This window comes from Erpetoichthys calabaricus, chromosome 9 (assembly GCF_900747795.2).
Source record: "Erpetoichthys calabaricus chromosome 9, fErpCal1.3, whole genome shotgun sequence".
NCBI lineage: Eukaryota > Metazoa > Chordata > Cladistia > Polypteriformes > Polypteridae > Erpetoichthys > Erpetoichthys calabaricus.
The window spans coordinates 91,156,528-91,178,817 of NC_041402.2; the positions used below are offsets into that span (position 1 = coordinate 91,156,528).

The 22,290-nt window shown below is 38.1% G+C and overlaps 1 protein-coding gene across 1 annotated transcript in view; it reads left to right on the plus strand.

The window, feature by feature from the left end:
* The window catches only part of sntb2 (syntrophin, beta 2), a 327,074-nt gene that overhangs the window by 234,076 nt on the left and 70,708 nt on the right, over nucleotides 1-22,290 (plus strand). The window contains exon 4 of the mRNA XM_028809888.2: nucleotides 14,772-14,914. Within this exon, the coding sequence (XP_028665721.1) occupies nucleotides 14,772-14,914 (143 nt within the window). The remainder of the gene's footprint in view (nucleotides 1-14,771; nucleotides 14,915-22,290) is intronic.

Genomic DNA, 22,290 nt, shown 5'->3' on the forward strand with positions numbered 1-22,290 from the left:
CAAACTGATTATGAAAAACGCCGGGACAAAAACCTACAGCTACAGTGGTCCTCCAGGACTGAACTGTGGAATCACTGCTCTAGATAGCATTTGCTGAAGGAGGCAATGAAGTTCAATCTAATTCCAACTAAACTATTTCAAATCCCGCAAGACGAAAGCTGTCGCAAAGTGTTGTTTGCACTAAAAACCCAGCTTTCATCAAGCCTAAGTATGTATCAAATTCATAGTCAAAGAAAACGAGGCTTTAATTTATAACCAGTCAGTCTGTCAGTCATCTTCTAACCTGCTTAGTCCTGAACAGGGTCATGGGGGGTCTGCTGCAGCCTATCCCAGCTAGCATAGGATGCAAAGCAGGAACAAACACTGTACAGGGCGGCAGTCCATCACAGGGCATTCATAACCAGAAAATCTTAAAAACTAAAAGCTAATGCAGCTATTAAGGTTTTTATCCACAAACTCCCTGCATAGATTTTTACATCTTTTGACCTCTGTTGTCATTTCTAAGTACTTCCTGTCATCCCAGCCTAACAACGTTATAGTTACAGAAACAAAATGGCAGCCTTGGAAAACAATTAAATGAAGTCTTAAATGAAAATATGTTATCAAAAGAAAGATTCTGCTCGAATGTAAATAACAGCGTGGAAAAGAAAATTAAGGAAAACGTGTTACCTAAAGCTGTAAAAAATTTAGAACAAAACTAATTCATGATGGGTACCAGAGTCCACTTTGCCACTATCCACTGGGTAATGGTCAAGAGTTTCAGAAAAAAAAATTCACTTCTACCCCAATGGCTTATTTAAAGCCTTTAATTGTTGAATCATAATAAACTTTAGCAGGTTCTTACGGAGATGGGTGTACCAAATCACTTTGTCTCCTTTGTAATCTCTTAACGCATAATGAAGCAACAGAACCAAATGTGAAAGAACTAATTGGATCAAGATTGAGAAAAGATTCATAAGGTCTTTACATTGTTAACATATTTTTAAAATGTACAATATATAAAGAGTACATCATGTAAATTGCCAAGCTGGATGAATTAGTAGCTGGAATAAAGCTTGCTTTGTGAAATATCAACAAAAGATTTAAGCCAGCAGTGTAATATTATCCTTATAAGTGAGGGGAAGGCAAGATGTTGGTTTGTGTGTGTGAAAGAAGATTGCAAAGCTAGTTTGATGCTCAACATCTTAAAGACTAAGTTCATTGAAACCATTCTTATCAGTTCTTGTTAAAAAGATGAGGGAGAAGTGGAGGCAGGGACAGTTTTTGTTTTTATGGGCTCAAAGATCTTAGCATGATGGTGGCTGCAGCCATGAGAAATGGTTTCTTCTTGTAATGAAAGTTACACTCATTTTGGACAAGATACAAAGTCCAAAAATCTCTATCATCAAGGCTATGGTCTTCCCTGTGCCTTTGAGAGTTGAACCATGGGAAGGCTGAGCAACAGAGAACTGATGCATTTAAAATGTGGTGTTGCCCTTCATATTTCTTAATTTCATTATTCCTGGTTTCCTCATATGTTTCGTATTTATTTAAAAAAAATAGAACAAAGAGCAGATGAAGTCTAAGATGTGCAGCTTAGTTGGCAGTAAATTAAATTAAATTTTTTTTTTTTTTTTTAAAGAATATAAACCTAAAGTTGTATAGTTTTAAATACGTCAGTTTTGAATCAATGCTAAAAGTTTGACTTTCACAGCTCAGTAATGGTACCAAAAAGATTCTGATGCAAATAGGATAACTCCTCTGACAACCCACCAGCTTCTTCAGTTTCCCTGTGCACACATGCACACACACACAAACACACACTCAAGTGGCCCCCCACACACCCCACTGCTTTGCCACATGCCAATGGGATGTTGGAATCTACCGTTATCTACCATTGTCCTATTTGTAGGACAGCGACATATATGCCTATATCTGTCGCAACGAAGCAACCACGTGATCCAGGGTACATTCACAGCAGACTTGAGGTTGTGCGTCACAACACTTCCGCGAAAGCGGCCATGTGCCATATAGCGTGTGGGCGACAGGTTGTGCTTTGTGTCTTTGGAAGCAGCTTCTGACATTCCCTACCTGTGACGGCGAGTCTGGACATTTTGTGCTAGTTTGCTGGGACGGAGAGATTAACGCAATGTAAGTAAACTATCTAACTCTCCGTATTGCTAACTTGTATTCTAATCGCACTTACATAGACGTTATTCTGCGACATTTCCCACTGTCCTGTGAATAGGACATTGGGATGATCGCATGCATATAGTGCCTATATCTAAAGCGCACCTTATTTATCTTTTTTTGCGTAGCGAGACATGGCAAAAAGGTGCATCACCCTAGATGAAGTGTCACAGCTTCTGGAAGACTGCGAGGAAAAATACTCGGAAGCTACTGTCTGTGTGCTACCGCCAAATACCAGTCAATTGTCAGACAAAGATGAAGGGGATGAGGACGTTGCCAATGCAGGAAATGTAACTGTTGCTGATGTTCCGGGAGAGCTAGAAGTCGAAATGGTTGGAGAAGACATGGAAGACGACACATTGTTTGAAAATGAGGGGGATGATGCTGAAACGGAAGAGAATCAACCATCAACAAGTTCTGCACCTCCAGCGAAACGGCCAAGGAAGAAGAAATGTCCTGCGCCGTCCTGGACAAAGCAGAAGAAGCCAGTCTTCCCAAAGACATCTGCTCTGAATGGACAGGCCGCCGGTGTTGCAGAAAATAATCTGAGACAAACTTTAGCCCAACATAATCCTGTGCAACTCTTTGAGGAGTTCTTTTCGCCAGAGATATATGACCTAATCTGTAAAGAAACAGTTCGCTAGTCAACGGATTTTAGGAATGATCATGAATTTCATACATCAACTGAAGAAGTGAAGGTCTTCCTTGGGATTTTGATTATAACTGGATATCATAAAGTCCCGTCAGAAGCAGACTATTGGAGTGATGCAGAAGATCTTGTCGTACCTATTGTCAAGAATGCTAAGTCCCGAAACCGATTTCAGAAATTGAAAAGTTATATTCATTTTGTGGACAATTCTACTGCAGACAGCAACATAGGTGACCGATCATTCAAGGTTAAGCCGTTGTTTGAACTCTTGAATGAGAATTTCTGTAAATTTGGCTATTTTACACCCAATATCAGCATTGATGAGATGATCGTGAAATATTATGGGAGAAACAGCCTGAAACAATTTATAAAGGGAAAGCCCATCAGATTTGGGTATAAATATTGGGCGATATGCTCCAGCGAAGGATACTGTTACACCTTCTCATTGTATTGTGGAAAGGAAACAACTGCAACAGATGTGCCACTTGGTTCTCGCGTTGTCTTGAATGCTGTACAACATATTGCTGATCCAAGCAGCTATGCTCTGTATTTTGATAACTTTTTTACAAACATGGATCTGCTCTCTCAACTGGCAGATAGAGGATTTCGAGCAACCGCTACCATTAGAGAAAACAGGATCAATAGAACATGTCCAGTGAAGTCATCAAAAGAGATGAAAAAATCAGATCGTGGTGCCAGCGAGTATGTCTATGACAGAACGTCAGAGGTACTTCTCATGACTCTATTGAGCCGCTTCATGATGTCAAGCGACATGTAAAAGGCCAGAAAGAAAAGAGCACGGTGAAAATGCCTAACTTGATATATAATTACAATGCATACATTGGCGGTGTTGACCATCATGACTGGCTTGTTTCAAAATACTGTGTTTCTATACGTGGAAAGAAATGGTACTGGCCCCTGTTTACTCGCTGCATTGACATGGCAATAGTGAATGCGTGGATTCTGCACAAAAGTATCCATGGGGGAAATGCCATATCATTGAAGGATTTCAGACGAGCAATTGCCATAGTTTATTTGAAGACCACTGTCCAACGCAAGCATGCAGGAAGACCCAGGGTGCCCAGACTACCAACAGGAGCTGACATGATGCGATACGATGGCGTGGGACATTTTTTGATGCAGAGGGATAAACAGCGTCGCTATCAGCATGAAGGATGCAAAGGCAAGCCTAAAACATATTGCAACAAGTGCAATACAACACTTTGCCGTACTTGCTTTCAGCCATTTCATGATAAGTAGTGTTGGCATTTGGACTATGATTCCTCTTATGTTTGGTAACTTTCTTGTAAGGTCATAATTGTGAGCAATAAATGTATATGTTCTCATATTGTACATAGAGCTTCTGTTATGTCAAGTCATCCCAGTGTCCTATTTAGAGGACAGGCTGTATCTACATAAGTAAACAAAAAGAAACATGATTACATGGTTTTTCTGTTCCAGGGACTCCAAATGACAATAACTTTACAACGGAAATAAAAAATTTTTTTAAAAATTAATTTGGGAGATAACGGGGTAATTACACACCAGTTAGTCATGTCCACCACTCACAGTGGTCTTATAAATGTCCATGAAGCTCACGTAAAACACATAAATCCCTTAATGAACATTTAAATACAATGCAACCCTTCTGTCTCACGTAGGCACCCCCTTTATCTCTTGTTTTGGTCACATCCAAAATGTATCTTTAAGGTATATAAACCAACGGGTCTGGTTAGTTGTGGTACACAGCAATCTGAACTCCTTTGTAAAATATTACTTCTTATTTATTGTATTTGGTTGTACACCTGTAAATACCTGTAGGCTTCCTTTGTGTATATTTCAGTTTACAACAATGCACGTATGCTAAAATCTTTCAAGAATGCTTGTCATTTTTATATGGATGTGCCGAGTTGCTTAATCTCTCTTCGGCCACGTGGCATAATGGGAAGAAAAGGCCTGACAAACTTCCTTAAAGAATATGTGTGTGAAATTTTAAAAAAAAATTGTGAACTTGGATTCTTTGGGAGCTGAGCTGCTTCATGTGGACTGACAGAGGGATGAACAGACAGATGGCCAGACAGACATGGGCAATTGCAGTAGGTGCCTTTCACAATAAAAGCGAATGCACCTAAAAAGGTTAGGCAATAACTAAAAAAAAAAAAAACCAAAAAAAAAACCAAACAACAACAAAAAGTGACAAGTCAAAAAAAAAATAAGAGGAGGGAAAAAAAAAGACACTAGAGACTGAAGGAACTCTAATAGTAAGTCCAGGACTGTATCTGAGCCTTGCCCCTAACCTCATCGTTTCTGTACTTGGTTTGTCTTCTACTTTTTTGCTTTTTTTTCAATTCAGGCCTGAGCTAGCAGGAGAAGGATATAAATGTCCCTTGTTGTCCGTAACTATTTGCTATGGCATTGGTTGGCTTTTGGTCATTGTGTTTTCAGCCTCATCACTGGTTTATTTTTGTTTTAATTTATATACACACACACAACCACTCACACATATATGTATTTATGCACAAACTGTATATAATATATAATTATATAAGATATAATTATAAACACCTTTGTACATGGTTTTTAATATCTTAAAATCAATGTAACATTTAATTAGAATTCAAAAGACTAGTGTCACATGGACCAGGAGTGATATTAGTTATTTCTGTATAAGTATAATACATGGAGGTTCTGCCAACATTGCATTACAGTAATCTAAAGGAGAAGTAATGCATTTACTAGAGTCTCAAAATTTGTTAAAAGAATTGATGGACATTTTTTATTGCATGCAGCAGCTTTCACAGCGAGTACCATTGCATTCGTAAAAGAAAAGCAAAGATAGCAAAGCAGACTAAACATAATACAAAGTCCATATAAGTGACAGAGCAATGTGGAGACACTAGGATGAGCCAGTAATTGTTCTGGCATCAAGTCAGAATACAAAATAATGAACTGAACGTATGTCAGCTAGGAGTCAATTGACAGGAAGAGTTAGATGACAGAGCAAGGTCAGCAGTAAAAAGACGGCACAAGTAACTCTGTTTTAAAATATGTTAATAAAAGGAATAACAGGTAAGACAAATGAGAAATCACAGGTTTTTAAGCGCAATCACTGTAAAAGTTACCTTGATGACAGACGAAGGACAAATAAGAGAGGTTATTCATCAATGACTATTTATTTTATAAATTTCAGTATGCTGCTCCTGCAGATGGAAAGTCTGATATGCTGGCTTTACTTCTGCATGCACCTATTACAAGCTTCGCACCACAAGGCTAAACTCACCAACTGAGAAACCTGTCTACTTATTGGTGATAAATGATGGCCCTGGATTACTACCACAATATAAATGCCATTAGTGAACATCAAGAGTGTCAGGTTGATGGAGGGTTAGCTAAGAAAAGGATTAAAATGCCTAGGTCATTTTCATGCTTGGGCTAATTGAACCTTATGAGCAGACATACACTTTCATTTAGTGGTTACAAGAAATGTAGAGTACGTGACTGATTTAATGCTAAATGGCTAACATCTGGTGACCTAAGCTCCTAGATTAGAGGCTAATAATAAAGGGTGTAGGTTATTTAAAAATTTCATAGTAAGGACTAAAGACAATCGCGATCTAGAGAGGGAGGCAATGCACTTAAGATAGCTTATTGGACTTTAGCCATGAACTTATGAGCTTTTTTTTGCGCTGTGGTTAATGGTTTCCAATCATGGCAACAGGCAGCTACATTTTCAACATTTGGTTTTTTGCTCCAAACAACTGACTTCAGATGTGTGGTGGAAAACTACAACCAACCTTTCACCTCTTGAGGGGAATGAACTCATTATCTGCAAGTAGACTTTGTGTTTTCATACATCTAACACTAAGTTTCTGCCATAAAGCTAAAGTCTTCAAATCCACAAGCCAGCAAAGCTCATTAATTCAAAACAGAATCCCCACGGGAAATAACAAAGCTGCAATTAGCCTTGCTTCCATCGCATTCGATAAAATCTCAGAACATAAAACTGCAAACTCATCTCCAAAGGACACGACAAATGATTCTAAATTAGGTATTGCTCTAAATACAAACAGTCAATTTTCCATGTACTTTTGGGGGTAGGATACGCTTGATTAGAAGCAGCGGGTTTAGTTCAGTTCAAAACGACTTTGTCCATTTTGATAACAGCATTGGCTGTTTTCCCAGATTCAGAAATACACAAAGGCACTCTGATACAATAGAAAATATTATTGAGACACACATCAAGAGACATAAGAAAGCAGATGATGCCAACACATTTGGTAGCTTTTAAGGAAACATATCTGCTTTATGAAATAGCTTGAATACTAGTAGAAGCAACGATAACATAAGTGAACACAATTGTAAGTGTTTAGGTTAAAATATTATATCACAAAAAAAATTTGGAAAAATAATTATTTTACTAAGTATAGATGCTAGGATGGGTCACCTACAATTCCCATTCATTATTTTTTATTCTGTTTGTCGCTACAGGTTACATTGTTTATCTGTATTCCACCATGTTGTTTTCTTACAGAATCAAACTTAGGGGAATGAGAGTGCTCCTTTTTTGTGGCCTCAGACAACAAGAAAGCGCCCTGTTCTAGCTTTCTGGCTCTTTCAAAGGGCTGGGTCTTTTTTACAACTGAATCACTTAATATTCTGGCACTGATAAAACCCAGAGCCTAAGCACAGGCATGGCAATGCAATCTTCTTTGTGTAGGGAGTATGGTATACTGGGGGTGGGGTGGGGGGTTTTGTACTTTAAACTGTGAGGTAATTTCAATGATGAGCAATGATTCACTGCATGATCGTGGACAAGTTACATAATCTGTTATATGTACAAGGTAAGTTGAAGTCTTGTACAACCCAAACATTTTCAAGATGCCTAAAGTTGGATTGATCTAGCCACTAACATTCTGCGTTAGACTCATTGGTATATATGTAAGGTATATGTGACCACCCCTTCTGCCATTTTTAGGGTGGCCATCTTGAATTTAACTCAATTTCAAATGGAAAGAGGTTCATGTGACCACTGTAACAAGTCTAAAATTACCAAAGAAATGTAACTATGAAGTCTGTTTTTCTTTTATCATTGTTGGTTATGAAGGTTTCACAACTGACAGTGCAAACATTAAGCAACCATGGCAAGTGTGACACATACAGCACATAAGCTGAGACCACTTCATAGAATGTGCTCAATGTGCTGTCCCTGGTAGCATTTGAATGAAGTTCTTCTGATTGAATGCTAGCATTAAAATACTGCCAGTTAACTGAGCATGTTACAGAATGTCATCATGCCTTGTTAAATGAACATAGGGAGTTTCCAGCGTTCTACAAACAAAATGGTGCATCAACTTACTATGGTGTGGCTGTCCAAACCTGATTGGATATGCTGTTTCCAGGAACTGGATTGGCTGGCATAGAGTAGTAGTTTCCTAGGCCCCATGATTTAAACCCCTTTGACTTTTACCTCTGCATGGTATAAGCAATTAAGATCCAGAATGTGAACCATTGGAAGGTAGGATGCATTGATTCTTGTGTTAGCATCCATAACCCACCCCTGTATCACAGTTATACAGCAGACCAGTATTGGAAAAAAGAGAGAAACCTAATCATTAAAATGGTACTATGTTAATTTTGGTACCGGAAGTAAATGGGTGCATAAAGGCAACTTTTGCTCTGTTGTATATCAATGCGAATGGAACTCCAAGGGGAACTCAAACCCAAGCTCATGCCGCTTCAAAGTAACATTTTACATTAGCATGCTGGAAACTCCAAGGGGGAGATCCCCGAATCTGCTCCTCAAGACAAAGGGGGTGCACACTTCAACAAATAACAGCATGTTGGCCAAAACAGGGACAGTTCAGTTTTTTCATTGAGATATCTCAAATATAGTACAGTAATCCCTCGCTATATCGCGCTTCGCCTTTCGCGGCTTCACTCCATCGCGGATTTTATATGTAAGCATATTTAAATATATATCGCGGATTTTTTGCTGGTTCGCGGATTTCTGCGGACAATGGGTCTTTTAATTTCTGGTACATGCTTCCTCAGTTGGTTTGCCCAGTTGATTTCATGCAAGGGACGCTATTGGCAGATGGCTGAGAAGCTACCCAACTTACTTTTCTCCCTCTGTCTCTTGCGCTGACTTTCTCTGATCCTGACGTAGAGGGATTGAGCAGGGGGGCTGTTCGCACACCTAGACGATACGGACACTCGTCTAAAAATGCTGAAAGATTATCTTCACGTTGCTACCTTCTGTGCAGCTGCTTCGTGAAGCGACATGCTGCACAGTGCTTCGCATACTTAAAAGCTCGAAGGGCACGTATTGATTTTTGCTTGTTTGTTTTTCTCTGTCTCTCTCTCTCTCTCTGCTCCTGACGGAGGGGGTGTGAGCTGCCGCCTGGAGGGGGTGTGAGCTGCCGCCTTCAACAGCTTTGTGCCGTGGTGCTTCGCATACTTAAAAGCCAAACAGCCCTATTTATTTGTTTGCTTTTCTCTATCTCTCTGACATCTGCTCCTGACCGCGCACTCCTTTGAGAGGAAGATATGTTTGCATTCTTTTAATTGTGAGACGGAACTGTCACCTCTGTCTTGTCATGGAGCACAGTTTAAACTTTTGAAAAAGAGACAAATGTTTGTTTGCAGTGTTTGAATAACGTTCCTGTCTCTCTACAACCTCCTGTGTTTCTGCGCAAATCTGTGACCCAAGCATGACAATATAAAAATAACCATATAAACATATGGTTTCTACTTCGCGGATTTTCATATTTTGCGGGTGGCTCTGGAACGCAACCCCCGCGATGGAGGAGGGATTACTGTATGCCGTTTTTTGAAATTTCAACATCTCCCATTGAAAAGCACTGGCGAATTTCTAAACTCTCTGTCTTTGAACAGAGAAACATCTTGTGTGAGACTTTTGCAGATTACTGTTTCAGATTTAATTTGGGAGAGGTCACTTCATTTTTTTTAATATTTTACTAGGGGGCTCTGCCCCATGCTCACTTCGCTCGCCAACACCCGGGCGGTCGCTGAGCGCTAGCCACTTCAAGGCTCTCCCGCTCATGTATAGGGAAGCGGATGTACAATTTAAACACATTGTTATTTTCATGGGAATTGTTACATATGCATAATAGACCTAACTATTTTACATTACAGCGAGTAATTAACCATAGTAAAAAATAGTAAAACGTAATAAATTGAAAGAAAATTATGTTTCATGTTGCGTTAGAGGTATTCGTTGCGTTATACGTTTTTGTTCTATTTGGCTTTGAAATTAACACGCAAAATTTTTTTTAACTTGCACTTTTACTATAAAACTTCAGTAAAAACAATATTTGGAATTAAATTTTCGTCAATATCGCATTGAATTTTGCTTCCGTGTTTGGAGTTACATTATGACAACACAATGTATAACTGCCCATGAGTGAATTTTGTTTCTTTCTCTCTAATAAATAAACCAACTTTTTCGAATGTTTGTCCCTGTGATTTGTTAATTGTCATAGCAAAAGCTATTCTAACAGGAATCTTTAAACGTTTTAATACGAATGGCATATCAAGATCTGCTTTGGTGTCTAATGTTATCTGTGGAAGATGTACTACATTACCTTCCTTGTCACCTGTTAAAATTTTACATGTCAGAATTGTTCGACCAATTTTGAATACAGCTAATCTTGTCCTATTGCATTGCCCATCACTTATAAATAAATTATCTGCACCATCTCCACAAACTGTTTCAGCATAGTCTATTGATACGCATTTAACCAATTTGCCGTGTAACCAATCAACAATTTTCATGTTAATTCGTTTGACTTCATCGTTTCTTGGTGCTAAGATTGCCCGTGTACTCATTTCTTCTGTTGATAACCCTTCAGAATGAAATTCTTCAATAAGATTTGGACATAATAAGTCCTTTTATTGGGAACTTAAGGTGAGGAAAACATAAAAATTTGTAAGGGCTGAGAGCACAGGAACTGTGCCTGAAAAATGCTGGAAGAGATGCACTCAAGCCACTAACACAGCCAGCCGCTCACTTCTCCTACTGCTTGAAGTAAGTCAACTGTTATAGTAAAGGAAAACAAAGCAATTAATGTAAGAGGAAAGGAATTATGTCACTCCATAAGCATGTACTGTAAGAGTGAACAAATATGTACTCAGTGTTTGCACTGCACTAAAACCAACCTCACCGCTGCATTGTCTGCACATTATAATCATTCAGTAATTGGCAAATCTCCACAACTGGTTTATGTCATGGTCATTTTACCTTATGTCATTTTACCTTGAGACTTGAACAGATATTTTAACTTTCCATTTAGTACCTATTTAAAAAATGTTAGGTTTAAGAAATTTGAACTAAAGTGAGTCACAGACACTCCATGATCAACAACTAACAAATAGGGATTCAGTCGATGCCACTTTTAAATCACCTGAATTGGAATCTGCTGTCTGTAAAACGTATTGAGCCAATGTTTTAAGTACATGATAATATACAGTAGAATACTGTCAAAAGCCATGAATTTAATGTAGTCAATTAATATATATAATTGTATTATAACAGCATTATTTTTAAATATGACTTCTTATTACAAAAAATATTTCATAAACAAAAATGTGATAGCTGACTCTTTGATAACATTTAAAAATGTTCCAAAATTCAAATCAGTTAACAAAGTCCCAAATGCAACTGAATGTTGCACTATGCATATATTGTTCTAACTTATTTTTGTTTGTGCTCTCACTTGTTCTTACTTTAGCTCATTTTGATGTAGTACTAATTAGTCTGCAAGTTGCTACTGAGCTGTTTGCTAACAATTAAAGACATGTCATATTTGGTTACACCTGTATATGTGTCGAGATAGGTGTTAGTGAACACACAACTAACTGCCAGAGGTGCAGCTCATGGTAAGCTGTATAGTAGGTGTTTGACATTGGGTCGTGCTTAGTGGAACTGAGGATCTCTGTCTCTCATTCTTTTTCTGTTACCCCATATGCATTATGTAACTGAGTGTTGTCATCATACTGTTTTTTATTTTAATGTTTGGTTTCAGATCATTTCCCAGAACTGTAGAAAAACAGTGCTGGTGTGGTCTTGGCTGTTTTTGAATATTACTGCTTCTGGGCTGGGCTGTATGCTCAGGGTTGGAAGAAACACATCTCAGTAAACACACTACAGTCCAAAAGTCAGTCATGTCTGCAGTAGTTTTACTCCTTTGGTCATTTCTCAACAAATCAGCAGTGGAACATTACTGGAGCAGAAATCCATGTATAGAATTTTGTGCAATGAAATGTTTCTGCAATGTTTTCTCTTTTGTTAACATTTAAGACTGGGAATGTCCATGTTGTAGCCCACATTCTGCTGAAGAGACTCATACAATTATAATTGTATAAAATTGAGCCCCTTTTTGTCTTCAGCAGTACATACTGTGGATTTCTGTGATGGGCCGTTGGGCAGAAATGTTTGGCACATTACAAGAGTAGTGATAATTAAGGGTTTAGCAAAGGGAGAAATGTGTACACTGGCACTGATCATGCATGTTGTCCTAACAGGATAAAACAAATGGCACTATGTGAGCAGAATGCCATTTCTGGTTAGAGAAGGACATCGGACTAGTTTTGTCACTAATGAACTAAGAAGAATGTAATGCAACATCGACCAGGAGAAGTCCAAAAGTGAGCAGATCAAAATTCTGTTAGTGTTAAGAATTTTGCAAACATACCTGTTGCAAGGCAGATTCAATAGAAGTTAGAAAATGTACACATGGAATAAAGTTCAAGTGCATTCAGTTACTTAGTTTTGAAAGTTGGAGAATTTTTATTTTTTGCCTATTTACTTCATTGGAAAAATATTGTGTTTGTGTAGTATTTTTGTAGCAATGAGTCGTATGTAAAAAATAACAGTGATAACAACAGAGTGTATTGTACAGTACATCAAATACTTTATTTTTATTAGCATCTTACAACATCAAAACACAGTTAAACATTAGCCCAGACAGGCTTTTGGTAGTTAAAACAGCTTTCATAGACAGCAGATTCCAAATTGCATCAATCCATCTGCCGTTGTTGGTTATGAATTGTTGTAGTTCTTATTTCTTAAACACAAAATGATTTGAAAGAAGTACCAGAAGGATAATTTTGAGGTCCAACTATGGTGTGCAAACTATTGAGGTGACAGCGAGTCTCCAGCCATATGAGGGGTAGTCATTGTTGCATGGGTGTGAGATGTGGCTTATTATGACAGAAGAGAAAGCAAATTCAGTACAGAGGTACTGAACTGAGAATGAGTGGACATGCAGAATTCAGCTCAGAGCATGGAGAATTCAAGGTAGAGAGAAACTGCTGGTATGCAAGTAATATGTTGTAATGTGAAAAAAAAACAAACAGGTAAAATTTAGATTTGTCAAGTTAAAGTAGGTGAATCACTGAGTGAACAGGAGTGCTGAACGGAAAAGGAGAGGCCAAGAGGGGAGCCAGTGCTATGTCATGATGTTCAGGGCCATAAATAAGGATGCTCAAGGCAATGGAAATTTGCGTGGTGGAAGGAAATTACGTGAGCAAAAGCCCAGCCAGTCTGAACACAGATGGTGGCTTGTAACTGGCAGTCATGGTGGTAGTTTTTGCTGCCAGTAAAATGCTTCAAGGTTAAGTTAGTGACATATTGGAAGTGGAGTGGGAATAACTGTTGTCTCCTCCTTGCTGTGAATTCTTTGCTTTGCTCCCATTCTTTCCAATAAAATCTCCAACTCCTCTGCCATCCTGACTGCACTTGGAAAAATAACCATCACTTTATAAAATTTAATTATAAAAAGTGTTTATTATGTTTTAACATATATTAAATGTTGCATTTTGTACTTTTTAGTTATTAAAATGTGTTTTGCTTATTGTGATATGATTTAAAGCTTATAAAATTTTAATTTAAAAAAGTATACAGTTGCTGAAAGTTTTGCTTCTCTGAACTTTAGGGGCAAGATTGTCCTGGGAAACACTACCCCAATTCCCATCCTTTTATTGTAGCAGTTCTAGGGCACATATATAGTCTGGAGAACCAGAAACTCGTTAAAATGTTAATGCAGAAGGTTTTCATGGAATATAACACTTACAAGCTGTAGGGTGCATCACTGAAAGTATGAACGAAACCTTTCTCTGTTTATTTACATTATATGAACACATTTTACTTTGACATGTTAACACTTTTTGTAGAGCAAGACCACAAAGTCATCTTTTTAAGAAATGCTTATTTCATTACACCTTGACAGCATCAGGACCTAGGTAGGAACTGACCCTGAATGATATGCCATACCCCCTCTGCAAAAGTGGCTTAACATTTATCCTTTACCTTGAATTTTTTATGACTTTCATTTAGTACTTAACTAATAAAATAGTTTCTGTAATTACCTACCCTGTACAATATTATGCTATTTTCTGACATGTTTTATCCCAGCTGGCATCTCAGGGTGTTGGACAGGACACCAGTCTCATTCATTGTCTACTCATGCTCACACCCAAAACCACTCACTCCAGGTCATTTAAGCAGACACATATGTTTCAGATGTGGGAGGAAAAAATAGGAAGACCTAAGGAGAATTTGCAAAGTCTGCACAGCTATTTAACGTGTCATCATTATTATATAGTAGTACGTTTATTTTTTTTTCTTGCAGTACATAAAATAAGGCAAGATCTCAAAATAAACAGGAATTTAGTTGTGAAGGCATCCTATTTAGAATGAGGCAGCCTCTCATTCTCTACAGCTTGATACTGAATAAAGTGGTTTCAAAGAAAGGTTGATGAAAATAGAAGCAATGAACTGTTTCCAAATATTCATTCATACTTTTGGTTGTTTGTCTGTCCTTTCGAGTATGCATAATACATACATAATATAATCTAAAAATAAATGTAAAAATCTCTTTATAGAAGTTCCATATCCTTGTATTTAAAATATTTTTCTTTGTTCTTTTTTCAGACAAAACTTGATGGAGGTCGTCACCAGTTTAAGCCTATTATAATGGCCCTAACAGAGAAGGATATTCTCCTCTTTGACAGTATGCCATGGACAAGGGAGGCTTGGCTGTCTCCATGTCGGACTCACCCACTTCTTGCTACAAGGTACATTATATTGTATTTCTTTAATATTATTATTGTTACATGTTCAAAGTACAGTGAAATTTTTAGTAGAATGTGCTATTCAACATGTAATGCGTCATCACTCTCTGACACCATGATCAATAAGTATTATTACCGCACATTGACACTTACGTCTTTCACTTACCTGAAAATAACAAGCTTACCCTGTATCTCGAAACTTCTGTCTTGCTTACTGTTGTCTAGGTATTGCACCTATCAACAAGAAAGCTGCTGATCTTTTCACTATGAAGAAACAAACTAAATAATTTCCCAAATGGCATTCATGTTGCCTTCCTTGTCTGAGACTTGGAGTGTCCGCAAAGGTCTATATTCTGTATGACAGATTTAAGTCACTTTAGCTGAACTTCTTAGTTTGGTTTGTTCTTTGCCTGTTTTTGCATTTGATCTCTGTAATTTCCTTGATACTGTAGCATGGCATTTTGTTATTTCTCCAGTTGTCTAACAAATGTATTAATCAATTTTAGTTGAAATTATTCTGTTCAGCCTGTGACAGAAAAGGAGCCCTGTGACAGTCTTCCATATCAAACTTGACCATAAAGAGTACAAAAAGTAAATAAAACTGGGATCTTCATTAACAAAATATTGGAAGGGAGGGTTGAACGTGGAAAGAGCACCAAGTACCAAATACCAAATGAACAAGGCAAAATAATAAACCTGCTGATCCTCTGGGCCTGACTTCATGGGTATTGAACACTGTCTTCCAAGTGCAATGACTTGCACCCCTCAGAGGTATCCTTTGTCACCTCTCCATCGTGGGTTAGGCTGTCTGTAAATCTGTAAGTAATACGCTGGCTTATAAAATGGTGGGATGGGAGAAACTTCATAATTAAGTTAGAATTTTTCCAATATGTTTATATCTTAGGGAAAGCATTTTAGGTTTTCACCACTTATTGTGGAAGGCCATATCAACTGTGGAAGTCCTCCAGCTTTCGCTTCCTATATATTATTATGTCAATATTGCCTTGTTGATAGAAAACAGTTCTTTAAGGAAATGTGCGGATGGCTTGTCACCGTTTAATGTTGATTATATAATGAGAATAACTTCCTCTACCCTAGATTTAATATTATCCTGAATGCTTAATAGCCAGAATCCTAAATTATGATGATTATTAATTCATCTATCATCTGAAGCTTTGTATATCAGAGCTATGTTGTGTGTAAGGCAGAAACATATTCCAAATAAGTATCTATTACTGGTTTTTTTTTTTTTTTTTTTGAAGGGATGTAATCATTCAAGGTAAAATGTTTGGCTCTTATTCATTGTCCATTAGTGCAAATGCATTTACACATCACTTGATCAGCCATTATAACTGATACCAATTTCCTGATTTAATGTTGTATTTGCTGACATACTGTGCAGCAACAACAACAAAAAAGGCAGACGTACTAATGGTGTCTGTGTAGTTATGCAATAAACCAGATGGAATGCTGATACCCATGGTGGTTTTATAAGATGTTAATCTGCTAAGGAGCCAGCCAACGATTGATCCATTTTCTGAACCTGCTTATATGATCACAGAGTTGTAAATAGCTAAAGTGTATCCTATCCACATTGGAAGGGTGCAGAATCAATCTCTGAATGGAGTATCAATCTATCACTGGCCACACTCTGACAGAACTACTTATCTAACACACCCATGTTTGGAATATGGGAGGAAACCCCAATAAAACTGAACCCTGCTGCTAAAATCCTCTGTGTTAAAACCATTTGCCATAGTGCCACCATGTGTGTTATTTTACACATTTTTAACCAAGTGCTGTGTTTCTAAACACACTTGTCAGATTTGCTGCACATCCTGAGTATTTTGAAGCAATAACACCCCTTTTAGATCAGTCAGTGCAGCATCAGTATTAAGTCAAAAGATATTTTCAGGCTGAAGATGACTACTATTTAATCAAGCAAACACACTTGTATCAAAGAAAAAAACTGTACCAGCTTTTCCTAAAGTTCCACTTAAGCTTTTTTTCTGATTTGTTTATATAGGCACTATCTGAGTAATGCAAACAAATCTCTTACACATCAAGAATGAAAAACATTCTGCGCTCCTCACAACATCTGATACAGGTCTGTGCTTGAACGTTTCCCAAAAAATTGTTATTTTATAGACTTCAGGAGATATTTCATAAGATTGTGTTACTTTTTCTTATTGTAAGCTTGCCATTTTGACCTTATCCCTTCTGCATGTTCACATAAGTGCCAGCAAAAAGCCATTTATTTTAGAGACCTTTAAATAGGTGGCATTAGAATCACAGGAAAGAAGTGTTCAGCACAGCCAAGATCAACAGCATTGTTCTTCACAATCCTCTCCTAATCTACACAACCAAAGCCTTTGCCTGTATTAAATACATGAGGTTCAGCTGGAGAGGATATGCTTCAACAGAATCATGGGAAGCTGAGCTTAGCAACTGCTGTTACACTTTTTTTCTTGCATATGCTGCCAGCCTGGGCAGCAGATCGAGTTTAAGGTTTCCAAAATAAATGGTCCATTTTGTAGCCCCATCAGATGGTTGTCCTAGTGAAGCCTGCCCATCGCAGTTTCAGCTTTCACAACTGCACTTGGCAGTTGACTATCAAATTGAATCCATATTGAAAGCTTTTTCATTTTCAGGCAGGATGTAATCAGTGATGTCTTTGACAAACCATTTTGGTCTATTTTATGCTAAATGCTTTTGAATTTGACTAAACCACAGGAAAAGATTAAACATTTTTTAACAAGGAAAAAAATACTTGTTTACGATAATACTACTGATAATAGTGAGCCATAATTTTAACATCATTTAGCTTATGCCAGCATCAGTGCATGGAAAGTTGAAACTATGGATGAAAGTAGCACTAGCTCATATGGTTAAAAAAGTTCAGGATCTGACAGTGGAAAAAGCTGGTTCACTAAATCATCCATCCTTTTAACAATCTACAAAAATTTATACCAATTCAGGATTGTGTGCAGCCAGAGCCCACCCCAGCAGCTTTTGTCACAAGGGACACTCAACACACAGTCACACTCTCTCAGACTGGGTTAATCAGCACTTAATCCAACTTGTCTGTCTTTTGAAATTATGGAAGTAACCAGATAAAATTAAAAGTCATGCTAGGGCACCTGCAAACCCCAAATAGCTAGTGACAGGTTTGGAAATGAACTCAGAGCTGTTAAAGCTGTTAGGCAAATGTGCTAACCACTGCACCACAGTAAGCCATTTTCCTCTTTGAAATAAATATTCTTTAGTTTAGGTTTCAGTCTTTTGGCTCGTTCAGCATTTGTTCTTAACCAACAAAGTGTCCTTTTGTGATTTGGCTTTGACCTGCCAACTCAGACTAACTGGAATTTGATACCACAAAGACCTTTTACAGGTTGTGTTTTGTTTTCCATCTTGGTGTTATGCCATAAATTTAAAAGAAAAAAAAGCTATTCAAAGTATTCCCATTTAAATAGATATTCCTCTGTAGTTTTGTGGTTTCCCTGATGATTTATTACTCATCTGATACTCTCATTCTGTGCCACGCTCTCTGTTAAGCACTGTGTTCCCAGAGCCTCTTTACAATGGCTCCCAATTCAGGTCAGAATTCTGATGCATATAATCAGCTTTTCTACAGAGCTTATATGATCTCTCTCTCCCACCCACCCACCCACAAAGCAAATCTGTGCAGAGATAGTCAGAGGATCATGCAGAGAGGTGTCTAAAGGGGGCACTGGCTTTCAGAGCTAAACTTAGTCTCTAGCTCCATGGCATCTATATGTAAATATAGTCCTTGGTTGAGAGTGAGTCAGTTGTCCTAACTACAGACAGTATTAGCTAAAAATTATACATCAGTATACTGAAATATGCATATTTTTAAAATATGGATTAGCTTGAAATAAAGTGAGAATACGTGAGCTTGACATGTGCAAGTCACCTCTCCAGAAAGTTCCTTTTCTGTTGAGTGTTTGGTCCAGAGTGACAAGGACTTTTTGGGTAAAGTGGCTTAAGTACTGAGGCAGAAACAGAAAGAGTGGATCAATTCTTACTCCTGACAAAAGTGACATCACAGTTCCTCTGGGCAAATGGAAATCATGATGGTGGCCGTGTCACATCCAAATCCTTTCCTGCGATATTAAACAACCCGATCCCCATGAGACATGCCCCAAGCTCACGTGCCTAACAGTATGTATAGTTATACTAATTGTCCATTTATTCATATGGCAGTGAGCTAGTGTTTAGCAAACATATACATTGCTTAAGTAACAAACTGATTGTTTGCCAGATCTGTCCCTAAGGAAACCTGTTGTGAGAATTAGATGTTCTTATATCAAGGATATTTCCTTTAATTGTCAAACAAAAAATAAGGGTTAACAATACAGTACTTAAAGACATAACTCTTTCTCAATTGCTCTTTTTTTTTTTTTTGTAAGTAATTCTCAAATTGTCAAATAGAATTTTCTCCATAGTGGATTCATGTGATAACGCTTGCATGGATGTGAGTAATTACAACAGCCATAACATATAGTAGTAACATTAACAGCCAATTGCTGATTAATAGCATCAGCTAAAAAATGAACTTATATATTCTTGAACCTACTTATTTCAGTTCAGGGTCATGGCAGGGAGAAGGCAAGAACCAACCATGGACAGGGAACCAGTCTTTTGCAATATTAAACCAGTTAGGATTAATCAATTTACATAACATACATGTCTTTGGGATGTAGGAGTGAAATTTGAGTTTTCATAGAATGTGCAAACATTCATTAATCAAAGATGTCTGTAATGATGTTATTTTTGACTAGCCGATGCCCGCCGTAGCATATGGCGGTGTAAGAATAGGAACAGAAAATGGTGAGAAAGGAATTCAGAAATCAAGAAGAAATAAATACTTCTTGAAAGACGCAGTGTGCATGTAGAATTTCCGGCCAAGCAGGGTTACATGTGAAAGTGATAAATAAATCAGGCTTTCCGAATTTACTTACTATGGCCATGGCATCCTGATGGTTTTGTTGCATGTATCTTGGACTTCCTGGAAATGTGGACGGTAATATGATCATTTTGCCTACACGTACGTTGTTATTTTCAGCGTTTGCTTACAGTGCGTCTGATAGTCCTTTGTATTGTTCCACGCGCAGATCTTGTTGATGTAATCTGAGATAGTTGAGACGTGCGCCCTCTGTTTTAACATACGCATCTACAACATACTGTTGGAATAGTTTGCCACTGGAGTGCAAAATACTAAATGTATTCCTCATTGCTAATCTGTACGCGTAAAATTAGCATTGAGTAAGCCTTATTCGCTTGGCGGTTCTTTTATCGGGAACATGTTGTAAATCTTTCTGCCAGCCAATGTCTCCATAAGGGAATAAAAGTGGGTAAACCATAGGATCGCAATTCATATTGAGTGTGGAAATCTGTTTACAGGAGTTGCCTATGGGATAGATGCAAATGTCCCTTTCGGCAGGCGTTTCGCCATCTTCTCCGACGAAAATCACTGCAACATCGGTGTGACATATCGGGGCATTGTATCATCATAAATCCTGCCTTGGGTTTTCCTTGAAAACCATTCATACAGATGCTGTTGGATTGGACTGAGCAATTTCACGCATGTGTTTGTAGGATTTAGCGAAGGGGTTGATGGTTCTGAGCATGGAATCTAGCTGGAGAAGTAAATTTTCTCTGCATGCCGAGTTTGCTTTATTTTGTAAGCGTACTTCAGTAGCTTGCGCTGTGTCAAAAACATATAACTGTCCATATCCTGGAGAGGTAGAAGTGTTAGCGTATAGTGGAGAGATTTGGTGATAAATTTGCTCGTGTATTTTAAAACAGTATGGTCCGTGGCCAGGAGGTTGAGTTATCTGTGCACCCATGGAAGCAAACGCTAGAGAAGAGTTGTATTCTCGAATGTGTTCACGATAATTTTTAGCTTCTGATGTTTGCTGTGTAAGAAGCTGTTGTAAAGACACGGGTGGCTCCCGCAAAGGTGGTAAAGCTACTTTACGATCACATCTGTCTCGCCTAAAACTGTCCAAAATGTTTGCAGGGCAAACTCCAACCTGCGAACGCTGCAATCAAGTCCCAGCCTCACTGGGTCACATGTTTTGGGGCTACGCCAAATTAACATCATTTTGGACCAAAAATTTTAAGTGCCTTTCAGACAGCCTTGGTGTCACAATCCCTCCTTACCCATTAACAGCTGTGTTTGGTGTTCTTCCAGATGGGTTTAAAGTGGAGAAGGACAAACAAACTGTGATTGCATTCACTTCACTTTTTGCACGCAGACTTATTTTGCTAAACTGGAAGAATCCTAACTCTCCTCTTTTAAGTCAGTGGGTAACCAATGTTTTATACTATTTGAAATTGGAAAAAATCAAATATTCAGTTAGAGGATCTGTGCAGATTTTTTTTTAAACCTGGCAGGATATAATCAATAAAATTTTAGAATAAGCTCTTAAAGCACTGAGGAAGCAATTATCTCCGCATTTTTTTCTTCTTCATTCATCTCTACTGGCCTATTAAACTCATCAATTTAGGTATGTTTACAAGCCTTAAGTTTTACCCCGTTGGCCATGCTCTCTCTCGCAGGGGTGGGGGTCGACTTGTTTTTCAAGCCTATTTTTTGTAAAAATTGATCGATTTATTAGAATGATTACAATAAAATTATATAAAAAAAAAAACTACTTTACAGTTGTGGCACCACCTCGGGTACTTGTTGGATGTATTACGCTCAGCAGGCCAGTATAGTGCATGACAGTGTTTGCACTGCTGGTCTGGAGTCCCAATGTTGTACTGTTGGACGGAAAGACAGGAATGAGGTGAAGAAGTACTTGTGGTAACGGGAAAAGGATTGTGTGTATGTCTGCTGTGACTGCGTTGGTTTGGAAATGTTGCTTTGCAGATGTTGCATTGCAAGAGTTGTGAATGAGTTTTGTTGTGTTTAGTCAGACAATCCTGGGTAGTGAACTTCTTATTGCATTTCTGGCACTCATATTGTTGTTGGGAAGAATGCCTTTTCTTGTGTTTAGCAAGTGAGGTTCGTGTTTGAAACGTTTTGTTGCAGGAATCGCACTGGAAGAATGTGTTACTGGAGTGGGAGTCAGGTAATTTTTCAGCGGAGTGAATTTTTGTGTGTTTGTGAAGATAGTTCTGCGTTGTGAAACATTTTGTGCAAGTGTGAGACTGAAACAATTTGTCATTGCAGTGAATTTTCTTGTGTTTGGCAAGGCTGGGTTTTGTTTTGAAAGGTTTACTACAAATGACGCAGAGGAAGGTTGTGGCAGTAGACGAAACTGTAGTGTTTTGTGGAAGAGAAGAATGACTGAGGACTGATGTGTTGTTGTTATCAGGCATTATATGCTGCTGTGGAGACATGATCGGAA